Genomic DNA, 13,730 nt, shown 5'->3' with positions numbered 1-13,730 from the left:
ATATGGCGGCCACGGGAGGACCAGGGCATCCACTCCCTCCGCGCTCTCTCCGGCGACTGAAGAAGCGTGGAGCCTTGGCGTTGAGAGCGGACGCCATCAGATCCAAGTGGGGGGCCCCCCACCGATGGACGAGAAGTTGCATTGCTTTGTCGGAGAGAGACCACTCTCCGGGTCCAGCAGTTGACGACTGAGGAAGTCCGCCTGGACGTTGTCCACACCGGCGACGTGCGAGGCCGCTAGCCGGACGAGATGACGCTCCGCCCACTGCATCAGCAGCGCCGCCTCAAGCGCGACCTGCGGGCTGCGCGTGCCTCCTTGTCGGTTGATGTAGACCACGGTGGTAGCGTTGTCCGATAGGATTCTGACTTCTCGGTTCCGAAGAAGCGGGAGGAAATGTCGCAGAGCTAGCCGGACCGCTCTGGTTTCCAGACGGTTGATTGACCACTTCGCCTCCACCGTGGACCACGTCCCCTGCGTGGCGCTTCGATCGCAGACTGCACCCCAGCCTGCTAGACTGGCATAGGTGGTCACCACCACCCAATTTGGCAGATCAAGGGACATGCCACGGGCCAGGTTCGGCGGATCCAACCACCAGCCCAGACTGTCCCTGGCATTCTGTGGGAGCGGGAGAATCATCTGATAGTCCTGCAATACTGGTTTCCAACGGGAGAAGAGCGCCCACTGTAAGGTCCTGAGGTGCGCGAAAGCCCAAGGTACAAGGTCGATGGTGGACTCCATCACTCCCAGGAGTTGCAGGTAGTCCCAGGAGGTGGGCTCTGGTAACGCAGAGAACCGTCGTGTGTGATCCCGCAAGGATTGAGATTGTCCTGGCGCAGAAAAACTTTGCCCAGTAGGGTGTCGAAAGTTGCCCCCAAAAAAAAACCCAAGCGTTGCGAGGGCATGAGGGAGCTCTTGGAGAAGTTCACTACCCATCCCAGGGAATGTAGAAACCGTACTACTCGAGTCACCGCTGAGCGTCCATGATCGAATGACTTCGCCCGGAGGAGCCAATCGTCCAGATAAGGATGAACCAGGATGCCCTCCTTCCGGAGAGCTGCCGCCACAACTACCATGATCTTGGTGAAGGTGTGCAGCGCCGGCGCCAATCCAAACGCGAGAGCCGTGAACTGAAAATGCTGGTCCAGAATTTTGAAACGAAGGAAACTGTGGTGGTCCGGGCGGATGGGAATGTGCAGGTAGGCCTCCGTTAAGTCCAGGGAGGCGAGGAACTCCCCCCGATGCACCGCCGCAATCACTGACCGGAGCGTTTCCATGCGAAACCGAACGACTCGAAGGGATTTGTTGACTTCCTTGAGGACTAGGATAGGCCGGAAGGAACCGTCCTTCTTTGGTACGACGAAATAGATGGAATAGTGGCCCGAGCCCACCTCTCCGAAGGGCACGGGCGCAGTAGCGCCTATCTCCCGGAGTCTGTCCAGAGTCAGCTGCACCGCTCCTCTCTTGAGGTCCGAGCCACAGGGGGAAAAGATGAACCTTCCCTGCGGGGGGCGGACAAATTCCAATGCGTAGCCGTGTTTTATGGTATCCAGGACCCACTGGTCCGAGGTGATCCGTGCCCACTCCGCTTAGAAATACGTTAGTCGGTCCCCAATCCTGGGGACAGGGGAGTGGGCGAGACTGGCATCATTGTGAAGACTTGGTATAGGGGTTCCCGGTTCCGGGAGTAGTGCGTGCGGGCCGATGCCCGCGGAAGGCGCGCAACCAGGGCTGAGACCTGGGGGCGGATGGCCGGGAGCCCGTCTGTCTGTAGCCCCTGTAGCGCCGTTGCGCTCTGGTCCGAGAAGAAGAAAACGCTCTGGATGGTCGAAACCTATCCTCCGGCAGCCGATGAACAGCGTTCTCCCCCAGGGACTTGATGATCTGGTCCAAATCCTCCCCGAAGAGGAACTTGCCCCTGAAGGGAAGAGAGCCCAGACTGGACTTAGAGGACGTATCAGACGCCCAATTGCGTAGCCACAGTAGTCGTCGTGCTGCCACTACCGAAACCATGGATCTTGTGAGGACCCGAAAAAGGTCGTACGAGGCGTCCGCCCCATACGCCACTGCGGCTTCTAGCCGATCTGCCTGGGCAGCCACATCGGACGGCAGGTTCTGAGACGTGAGGAGTTGTTGCACCCAAAGGAGACTAGCCCGCTGGGCAAGCGAACTGCACATCACCGCCCGCATACCCAGAGCGGAGACCTCGAAAACCCGCTTAAGGAAAACTTCCAACTTACGATCCTGTGTGTCCCGCAACGCCGCACCTCCCGTCACTGGGATAGTCGTCCTCTTCGTGACCGCCGACACTGCGGAGTCCACCTTTGGGACCTTGATGAGGTCCAGAAAATCTTCGGGGAGCGGGTACAGCTTTTCCATAGCCCGGCTGCTCTTCAGGGAGGCCTCCGGGGTGTCCCATTCCCTGGTGAGAAGTTGTAAAAACGAGTCATGAATGGGAAAAGCCAGAGCCCTCGGCCGGAGTGCCGCCAGGACAGGATCTCCCTTCCTTGAAGAAGTGATGACAGCGGGAGCTACTGGGGCAGGCGGGTCTGGTGGCGGATCCAAATCTAATTCTTGGATGATCTGCGGGATGAGGTCGTCCAGCTCTTCCCTCTGGAAGAGGCGTAGGGTACGCGGATCATCCCCCTCCTGTGTGTCGTCCCCTTGTCCCCCGTCCGGGAGGTCAAGTCCATGTCCCGCTGGGTCTGGCACCGCCCCCACTGCCGCGGGCGTGGATCGGACCCGGGTAGGAAGGCGGGAGGCCCCCACTCCCGGAGGGTCGGGGGGGGCCGGCGTCGAGGGCGACATCCGAGGGATCTTAGGGGGGGGGGGGGGGGGCCCACAGGTGCTTCCAGCCCCTGCAGATAAGCGATATGCCTGAGCAGGATAAACTCCGGAGAGAACCCCGGCCTGCTCGGGTGCGCTTCGGGGGCGGCGTGGTTCCTGCTCCCTGGCTCTGGGTGCTTGGTTCCTGCACCAAAATCGGGGGAACACCCCCGCTGGTAGAGTCCTCCAGGGATCCGTTCTCCCTCGTGGCCTCCAGGGATCCGTTCCCCCTCGTGGCCTGCGCCTCAGGGCGCTCAGAATGTAAAATGGCCGCCGTTCCCGCCAAAAATGGCGGAGTGGCCGGCCCGCACCGCCCGGGCAAAAAAGAGAAATCAGTCAGGGACTGTGAGGTACCTTCCCCCCCCGGGAAGGCATCGTGCACAGATGCCCTCCCGGGAAATCCGGGACCCCGGGTCTCCGCAGGCCGCACAGCGGGACGGCCGCGGCATCGGGATCGCTGCAGGAGAAAAGAAAAAGCCACGGGGGGCCACGCGCACAAAGGCGCAGCTGCGGGGGGGCCCGGTCGGCCCGCACTGCCCGCTGTCTGAAAATAGAGGAGGGTGCCGCGGGGGGGCCTTCCTGGCCACACGACCCGCCCCAGACATCTTTCCCTAAATGGCTCAGCAGCCCATGAGGAGCTGTAAAATGGCCGCGGGTGAGGGAGTAAAGAGCGAAGAGGCCGGCTCCACCGGCTTTCGCGGGCACCGGGGGCTGAGCTGTAACGGAAAAAACTACAAAGGAAAAACAAACTTACCCCTGGCTGCAACGAGAAATAAACAGCAAGGCCGCAGAGAAGAGACAAGGAAGATAAGCCACTCCCCAGGAGTTGAAAGAACTCTGCCTTTTTTTTTTTTTTTTTTTTTAAACTTAATACAAACTTGATACAAACTTGATCCACAGAAAAAGACAACAACAAGCCATAATCAAGCAAGAAAGTGAAGGAAAAGGAGGGGAAGCCTGATTCCCCTACTCGCATCTGCTGGAGTCAGAAGATACTGAACTCCTGCAGAGGGGGTAGTAGTATATATGGATACGCCCCCTCAAAGCTTGTGCTGACTCCATCTGCTGGATTGGGGACATAACCCACTGTCTGGACTGATCCAGGTACGTACAGGGAACTGGGATTACAGCACCTAGTCTCTGAAACCAATCTAGCGCTTTCCGAACCGCTAGCTGCTAGGCGAGGGAACTACATGGGGAAAACTAGGAACGGGACAAGCAAATTCTAAAGCATAGCTGTCTCTTACTATACCAGAACCCACTGGTCTGTGGTAATTTTTTGTCTACTTCCCGTAAAACAGCACCAAGCGATCTCCTATGGCTGGAACGAAGGAGTGGACCAACCTCGCCTCATTGCGAGGACAGCCCCAGCTGTGTTTCCCCTGTGGTGTCCCAGAAAGGTGTTTCGACCTCCTCGAAAGAACTGACCCTAGGACTGGCCCCTGGCAGAGAATTGCTTCTAAGGCCCTGAAGCACCTTTTGCTGGGCAAGACCTCCTATTATCCCCAAAATAAGACCAAGCCTGAAAGAATCTTCTGCCCTTAGGCTTATCCTCTGGCAACCCGTGCACCTTGGTTTCCCCCAGGTGCTTCATTAGCTGCTCTAGGTCCTCACCAAACAAAAGCTTCCCTTTAAAAGGCAGAGTCCACAACTGAGACTTGGACCACACATTCACCGACCAGTTATGCAGCCATAATCTCCTGGCTAATGCCGCAAATATGATCCTGGAAGATGTTCTGACCAGTTCACACAGAGCAGACACTCCGTATGCCACTAGAGCCTCTTATAGCTGGAGTACCCAGCACAGACAAGCCTGCTGCATAAAACTAGTACAAATGCCCGCTCATAATCTCAGGGCGGACACCTCAAAAATCCTTTTGAGGAGAGCCTCAAGTTTCCGATCTTGAACATCCCTTAAAGCAGCGGGTCCCACAACTGGAATAGTAGTCTTCTTAGTGACTGCAGACACCAAAGCATTGGCTTTAGGAAGCAACAGGAGCTCCAGCGTCTGCTTGGGCAAAAGAATAAAGCTTCACCATAGCCCTCCCAACTCTCAAGCCGGACTTGGGAATTTCCCGCTCTCAATCCACCAACATTTTCATGGATTTGTGGTATGGGAAGGCTTTTGCTAGACCTCTCAGCCCCTCCAGGACTGGATCAGCTCCTTCCAAATCAGAGTCCTCCTGAGGAAACTTGAGTCCAAGCTCCTGCAAAACCTGAGGAATCAAATACCACAGTTCCTCCATACGAAAAAGACTGACCACTCTGGGGTCATCTCCTTTGGTAACCGGAATCTCCTCTGGATCCCCTACCTGATCCATGCCACCTGCATCCAGATCAATCGCCGGTGGCACCCGTGTCACATCTAGGGCAGCACCTGAATTCTCCGACTCATCAACCTAGTCTCCCAATACATGCTGGACGGGAGAAAGTCATTTCTTTTGGAGGCCCCAGCCCACGCCCTGGAACCAGACCCTCCGAAGGCCAGACCCAGGCACCCAAATGCGACTCTTCAGCAAGCTACTTTGTTAAATAGGCTACATACAATAAAAGAACAAAGTCTGTGGAGAAAGGCCTTGAGGAGCTAGATATGGGCTGAGAGGACTCAGGAACAGATGACTGCCATTCCTACACAGACGGGGAGAGAAGCCAAACTCTTCACACTGCCTCTCGCTGCATCAGCGTTCTCATGAAGGGGAGGGATCTGGACCATCAGATTTACAATCCACAGAACTAAGGACTGAGCATACTAAAGAGTTACCAACCCCCAGTTCATCCACCTCAACCAAGGGGAATGGTCCCACTAGGGCCTAACACCCTGGGAGGAAGGCTCTCTCTTCTATCATCTATTTTTTTTCTTGACTGCAGAACTGCAGGTTTTGTACCATCTGCTGGAGACAGAGAAATACTGAGGGACTGCAGGTGGCACTCAGGGTTATGTAGCAGTGTCAATAAAACTCTGTCTCCATCTGTTGGCAGGGATGCAAAATCCAGGAGTCTGGACTGATCTGGGTACCTATAGGGAAATATGTATGTTTATTTGAATTTGTATATTACCTAGGTATTTGCCAATACCTAGGTAATGTACAAAAATAAATATTCATAAAACAAGCAATAAATAAAAAAATAAAACAAGGCAGAATGTTACTAAAATACGGACAACTAAAATAAAACATTAGCACTAAAATAGAAATACCGATAAATACAGAAATGTAGGCTCCAACACCACAGACAATACACACATGTAGAACACGCTAATTCTCCTTACCAGGTACTTCCCATCGGATGAGATGGCCATGGCTAAGATATGTGCCATATGACCATGCTGATCTGCTATCCCCTTCCGCCCTCTTGGGATCACATGAACCTTCTTTCCAGAGCACACGTCCCCTGCAAGGCAGATTCTGTATAATACAAAACCCTATGTACCATCCATAAACTAATTCATGATGAGAAATCAGACTGGCTAAACACAGCATTACGGGTACACGTCCCACACAGAAATCTTCGATCAGCAAATAAAGCACTCCTAACCATCCCTTCAGTTAAAACAGCAAGACTAACCCAAGTGAGGGAAAGGGCCTTATTAGCAGGACCCACAATTTGGAACACAATGCCTCCAGAGATCAGATTACAAAGTGATCTCAAGGCATTTAAGAAAAGTTTAAAAACATGGCTTTTTAAACAGGCATTTTACAAGGAGACGGGAGAATAGAAATTATTTAGGAATAAGCAGATAAACACCAACACACAGTACTTATGACAATACAGTAGAGTAGTCTATGAACCCCACATCACAACTAGCATATTGATAACACTATGTATAATAAATTTACCCGTAAAGTACTTTCAGTACACTCGGTCATGACCCACTTCTCTAAAAATTATTTTGTCTAATGATATATTGTAACCGAACCTTTGACGGCACCTGTTAGAATGTACTATAGTACACTTTTACTTACATTAAATATGTGCCTACATGTAAACCGTTGCGATGGTATATAAACTTAGCGACGGTATAGAAAAGATTTTAAATAAAAATAAATAAAAAATAAATAATGCACTCATCCTTCAGACTGTGCCAAAGTGACCACAGAAAGGACCTATAGCACATTATGTCCAATTCTCCCATCAGATGGAATTAACTAAAACTTGACAATTACTGATCTACAGAGTGCATGGGGAAAACACACTTCCAGGAAAGACAGGTCTTAAGCAGTCTATTCCTCCTAACCTAAAATCACAAGCAACAACCAATCCAGGGATCCTGTCTAAGCCAAAAGACATGTCAGAGTTTAAATTATGCCTATTTGCCCTCTTTCAGCAGGTTAACCATGTAACGAGAGCTGTTAGAAAATCAGGTAAAAGTTAAACTTCATGAACTCTGATCTATCAACCTAACCAACTAGGAGATGGATTCTGGGAGGTCAGTACTCCTACCATCATGCCGGGGAGCTGGGAGATGTGATGTGGCTAGGTTAAGGAAGACAGCAACTTCAAAAGCACACACATTCTTAACACCATACTGGAATTTTGGGTTATGATAGACAACTTCAGCATAAGGTACCCCTGATCCCATGCTGGAAGATGTGATGTGAATAGATGGTAAACAATACCTCTTGACAGTATGCTAGGACACAAGAAGGTAAGTTGTGTTCAGGTTATACTGTACAGTAACTCCAGCAGCTTCTTGGATACTAGGAGATGCGATACGGATAGGTTATCTAGATAAGATGGCATCCCCAACACCTTGCTGTGGTGATGGGTGATCCTGTTAGTCAGAGCTGAGCTAGATCCCTCCTTCGGCGAGACGTAACACCAAGTACATGACACTTACATTTGATGATGGAGCAGTCTTTGGATGCTGAAAAGATATGTTGGTCATCAGGGGAAATAACTAGGCAGGTGATGGGCCCTTTGTGACCTTTCAGCATCCGGATCTCTGTGGCATCTGGAGGCTGCAACTAAACACGCAAAAATTCAGTTGCCAAAATGTCAAAACCGGGTCTCAGGTATTCTATCCACAGTGATCTGTTGGCTACACTACAGGTGGCAGAAAGACCAGAAGTGCAGAAGTTAGCAGTACTCTGATTTATTTCTGTAAGGAATTTGAGTAAAGCTCAAACAGCCAGGAAGAGAAGGTCCAAATCTAGATATCTATGGATCAGTGGAAGGCAGCTCGCCTCAACCAACAAGGACTGAATTACATAGACTGGATAAACAAGCATGGGTGTAGCTTGCTTATTGCGGCGGTTCCTACCCATAACTAATTAAGCTAGATATTTCACTTAGATGCAGTTCCAACACTGCTCTCTGCATTATGGCGGGGGTGGAAGGGATACAGAACCAAAAGGTTACTAAGGGCCAAGAGTAACAGATAAGTATGAGAGAGGAGGAAAAAAAAAAGGTGCAAAACTTGCTGGGCAGACCGGATAGGCCATTTGGTCTTCTTCAGCCGTCATTTCTATATGTTTCTATGTGTCCAAGTTCTACACTGTGAATACAACATTTAGGATCACTCATCTGCAGTAACAGCATTTAGATTAAAAAAACAAGAGAGTCTCCCATTTCTTCCATCTCTGGCCACTGTTGCTTCCACTGCCACCTTTATGGTTACTCTGCTCCTTGAGATGTAAAGGATCCCATGTGACAGAGAAACCTTATACTGTTGCCATAGAATCTATAGTAATTGGTCAAAAATTCAAGTAATAAATACCATTAATGTACCAGTACCATCTTGCCTTAGTTCCATAGCAGATACTCACGTCTTTGGCAACAAGTCGTTGGAGTTTTCCTCTCTGTTCAAGCTGTTGAGAGAAAAATTCTTTCACTCGGTGCATAGTTAAGCTCTGGAATTCATTGCCAGAGGAAATGATTAAAGCATTAGTGTAACTGGTTAAAAAAAAAAAAAAAGGTGTGGATAAGTTCCTAGAGGAAAATCCATAAACTGCTATTAATTAATAAGCAATAATAGCTTGAGATTTTATTTAATGTTTGGGTACTTTCCAGATACTTGTAACTTGGATTGGCCACTGTTGGAAACAGGATACTGGGCTTGATGGACCCTTGGTCTGACCCAGGATGGAAATTATGTTATGTTCTTAAGAACAGAAAATTAGAGTAGGGAGCCTTGTTTCTCCATTAACCCCCATCCCTCAGAACACAGATAGCCGAAAGAATGCAACCAGACAGGGGCTCACCCTCTGCCCCCTCCCCAAAAAAAAATCCATCTACTTCCTTTTCTTGCATTAAATACATTTGAGTACATTTTCAAAGGGGTTACATGTGGCAAATTAGCATATACTAGTCACATTCATGTATATACTATTTTATATTAAATCACCAAGAACATTCACCCTTGTATTCTTAGATTTCTTCAGTATCGTTATAAATTGCATTAAATATCTTAACAGCAAATAGAAAGTGGAGATGATGAGCAGTATAAATTAAATTATCGGTGGAAACCACAAATAGAGATGTTATAGCACTAAGATTTCACGGATCCTTATATTGAATTAATTGAAAAAAACAAAGCAAGGAAAACATTAAATGAAGCATTTCCACCTTTTATTCATGAATGATTGGAAGGTGGTTTTGGTCCCCTGACACAGACCATGTTTCGCCACATAGGCTGCGTTAGGAGGGCCAGAAGCCCAGAAAATAGTAATGCCAGAGGGTTTCCAATACATAAACCAATGATCGTATCCGTATAAGGCGAAAACACCGGTGCTGTGTGAAGGGCGCCCTACTTAGGGTTATCCAGGGCAGAATGAGCTGCCAAGTGCAGTGAAAACAAAATCTCCGAAGCAGTTTCCGATCTCTGTATAAGGCCGACCTTTAAAAACTAAGTTGTGCAGATGGGAGGAAGGCTCCAACATAGATAACATTTTTTCGATTAATCCAATATAAGGATCTGTGAACTCTTAGCGCTATACCATGCCTATTAATTACCTTAAGACATGCCGGAAGAATATTAAAAAAAAAAATGTATATAGCCAGACCTTTCAAATACCCATGTATGTTTTGGAATCACTTCCATTTTGAAGATACTATGGGTTATATATAAACATAAGTCTTTTTGACTTGCCAACCTTACTTTTTTTTTGAAATTTTTACTGTTGTAGTTAAAACTCAGTGCCGTGAGTATGGGAAGAAATTATCAGGTAAGTAATTTCTCCATTTCATAGCATGTAGCCAGATGAACGAATGGGATGTACAAAATCCACTCCCGATCGGGGTGGGAGTCTGCCATGGTGCGGTTTGCACCACCCCTGCATGTCTCGGGCCCGTACGTCCAGGCGATAGAACTTGGAGAAGATGGTGTAAGGAGGACCACGTCACCGCTCGGCAGACAGCAGTCTAGCTTCCGCCCAGGAGACTGCCTGATCCCTAGTGGAATGAGTTTTAACCTGAAAGGGTACTGGCTGTCCTACCTCACCATAGGCTCCCGTGACTACTTCCTTGATCCAGCGAGCTACGGTAAGCCCGTGAAATTGGTTCGCCCTGTTCTACCATCTGACGTACTGCACCCTGTATCCTTAGTCCGCACGGAGAAGAGACAAAACTTGTCAGAGGTCAAGCAAATTCTAAAGCATAACCGCACTGTAGAATATCCAGGACACCCTGGTCTGAGGTGATTGTGACCCGCTCCTCGTAGAAGAGCGACAGGCATCCTCCTATCCGGGAAATCGAAGAGTGAGCCGGCAATGATTCATTGTGAAGAGGTAGTGGCAGTCCCTTGGGTGAGGGTGTCTCGATCTGACCTTCATCCCTGAAAGGAATGAGACCAGGACTGCGATCTAGACGAGGGAGGCCTGTGGGAACTGGCTGCACCTGGCAGAAGCGCCGTTGTCCTCTGAAACGGTTCCGTGCGGAGCTGTACGCTCTGGATCTCCGAGGATGATCTTCTGGTAACTTAAGTACCTTATGCTCCCCGAGCGACTTAATAAGTTGCTCTATCTCCTCTCCAAACAACAACTTACCCTTGAAGAGAAGGAAGCAGAGTTAAGACTAGGAGGAGGAATCCGCGGATCAGGTCCTGAGCCAGAGGAGGCGCCGAGCTGAGACTACGGAAACAATAGATCTGGCCAGCACCCGGAGAAGATCATACAGCGCGTCTGCACCATACGCTATGACGGCTTCTAGCCTTTCCGCCTGTTGCGCCTCCACTGGAGGCAGGTCCTGAGTCCTGAGTAGTTGTTGGACCCACCAGAGTCATGCACGATGCATCAGGGAACTACAAACAGCAGCTCGAACTCCAAAGGTGGACGCCTCAAACACTCTTCAAATACACCTCAAGTTTGCGGACCTGCAAATCCCTGAGGGCTGCTCCTTCAGTCACAGGAATAGGTGCCCTAGCCGTGACTGCGGATACAGACGCATCCACCTTCGGTACCTTAAGTAGTCCCAGGGACTCCGCGGGGAGTGAATACAGTCTGTCCATCACTCTGTCAACCCGCAGAGGCACCTCCGGAGTCTCCCACCCCCTGGATAGCAATTGGCGGAGCAAAGGATGAAAAGGAAAGTCTTCGAAGGTGGCTTGAGCCCTGGTAGGGCGGGATCCCCTCTCTTCGGTGCAGTGCTGGTGGCAGGAGCCTCCTGGGGGGGGCCTCAATAACTAATCCGGCCAGGACATGTGAGATAAGTGGAACCATTTATTGCTCTGGAAAAGGCGTAGAACCAGAGGAACATCCGTTTCGACTTGCGCCAAGGGTATCGGGTCATCTAGATCAGGGTCCACTGCAGGGTCCATTGGATGGGCAACCGGCTGAATCCTAGAGGATCCCAAAGGGGCCACTGGAACGGCAGGGCCAGAAATATTGGTACTGTACCGGGCCGTGACAGTACCGATCCCAGAGGCCTCCCCTGCCATGTCCGGGAGTTCCCCTAGACCAGGGGTCAGGAACCTTTTTGGCTGAGAGAGCCATAAACGCCACATATTTTAAAATGTAATTCCATGAGAGCCATACAATATGTTTAAAACTAAATACAAGTAAATGTGTGCATTTTATGTAAGATCACACTTTTAAAGTACAATAAGTCTCTGAAAATATTACACCAGGCCTTAAGACACCAATACATCTCCTATTAGGAAAACGGACCAAGTCAGGCTGCTATAGAGTCCTACACAGAAACTACACGCCAGCAGAAAACCTCACCTGAATCACGTGCTGTCCCTCACCTAACATAGAATAAAGAGACCAAAACACATAACAAGAAGCATGCAGACAAAAACTGAATTGGAAACTGCAACAAGCCAGAGTCTCTGTATGCAGTGTAACAAAGGAAAAAAGAAACATCACACATCCTTATAAAACAAATCAAGAAATATAAAATCATCAGCAGTAAAACTGTACTAACAAAAAGAACATATTTCGAAACAGCTGATGAGTGGAATATCCAATAATTAAAAACTCATATAAAACATTTCCAGATACCAACAAAATATTTCAAAATAGCAGACACAAAGATCCAGTAATGAAAAATAATAAGGATACAAAAATTTTTTTGCTCTGCATACCTGGGAACGTTTGATATCCAGGTGTCCTGAGATTGTTCTGAATTAGCAGGAGGTGGGGTGGTTTGCTTGGAACTTTCTCCTCTCTCAGTCACATACCAGCGCTCTCTCTCACACTGGCTCTCAATGACACACCTATACACACATGCTCTCAGTCACTCACATATACAAATGTTTTTTCTCTCTCACTTATATAGGCTCTTAATTACACATTTACACACATGCTGTCTATCTTTTCACGCTTACACACACACAGGCTTTCAATCACATAAATACATGCTGTCTTTTTCTCTCACACACAGACTCTCATTCACATGCTTACAAACATGTCCTCTCTTTCTCTCATTTACACACAGGCTCTCAATCACATACTCACATGCTCCATCACCTAAACCAGCTGTCAATCAGACACAGACACACATGATCTCTCTCTTACTTATACACACAGGCTCTTAATCATACATACACATGATCTCTCTCACACACAAAGGATCTCAATCATACACACATACTCTTTCAAACAAACAGGTTTTCAATTACAAACTTACACATACAGGTTCCCAATGGTAAACTTACATTCATGCTCTCTCTCTCACAGGCAGGATCTCAATCACAGACATACTCTCTTTCACATATACAGGCTCTCAATCATTCACATACATGCAATCTCTCACTCACACACACAGGATCTCAAACACACATGCTTGCTCACTCATTCATTCACTCTCTCTCTCCCCCCCCCCCCCGGGAACTCGCGGCAGCAGCAGCCACCTCCCAACGCTAACCTCCTTCATTTTCAGCCCTCGCGGAGGCGAAGGCGGAGTCCCATCGGCCGCGGTTGAAGATTTTCATTTTCCTCCGAGCCGCGCTGCTCTCTTCTTCCCGCGGCCCGGAAGAGGAAGTGGAGAGCATCGGGTGCCTGCGCGGGAAGACCCGCGCAGGCACCCGATGACTCCAGCGCTGGCACCCGGCTGACACCCGATGACTCCCGCGCAGGCACCCGGATGACTCCAGTCGGCGTGCTCTCTTCTCCTCCCCCCCGCGGCCCGGAAGAGGAAGTGGTGAGCATCGGGTGCCTGCGCGGAAGAAGAGACCACGCTAGTGTGGTCTCTTCTTCCCGCGCAGGCACCCGATGCTCTCCACTTCCTCTTCCGGGCCGCGGGGGGGAGGAGAAGAGAGCACGCCGGTGCCGCTGACTCCAGCTGTCCTGCCGCGTTCCGCCCGGGCTGACAGCATTTTAAGCCCGGGCGGCGGAGGACCGGGGAGCAGCTGGGTCAGCGGGGAACCGCGAAGTATGGCGACACTTGTCTGCGAGCCAGATGCAGCCCTCAAAAGAGCCATATCTGGCTCGCGAGCCATGGGTTCCCGACCCCTGCCCTAGACTGACCAC

General features: G+C 49.7%; 1 protein-coding gene across 1 annotated transcript in view; it reads right to left on the bottom strand.

Moving 5' to 3' along the window:
* Positions 1-13,730, bottom strand: part of RRP9 (ribosomal RNA processing 9, U3 small nucleolar RNA binding protein) — a 59,113-nt gene that overhangs the window by 31,947 nt on the left and 13,436 nt on the right. Inside the window, exons 5-7 of the mRNA XM_029599521.1 lie at positions 8,589-8,630; positions 7,661-7,787; positions 6,092-6,213 (exon numbers count right to left, since the gene is read on the bottom strand). Of these exons, the coding sequence (XP_029455381.1) occupies positions 6,092-6,213; positions 7,661-7,787; positions 8,589-8,630 (291 nt within the window). The remainder of the gene's footprint in view (positions 1-6,091; positions 6,214-7,660; positions 7,788-8,588; positions 8,631-13,730) is intronic.

This window comes from Rhinatrema bivittatum, chromosome 4 (genome assembly GCF_901001135.1).
Source record: "Rhinatrema bivittatum chromosome 4, aRhiBiv1.1, whole genome shotgun sequence".
In the NCBI taxonomy this organism is placed as follows: Eukaryota; Metazoa; Chordata; class Amphibia; order Gymnophiona; family Rhinatrematidae; genus Rhinatrema; species Rhinatrema bivittatum.
The sequence above is the reverse complement of the archived record's forward strand: the minus strand, read 5'-3'. Positions and strand labels throughout refer to the sequence as shown.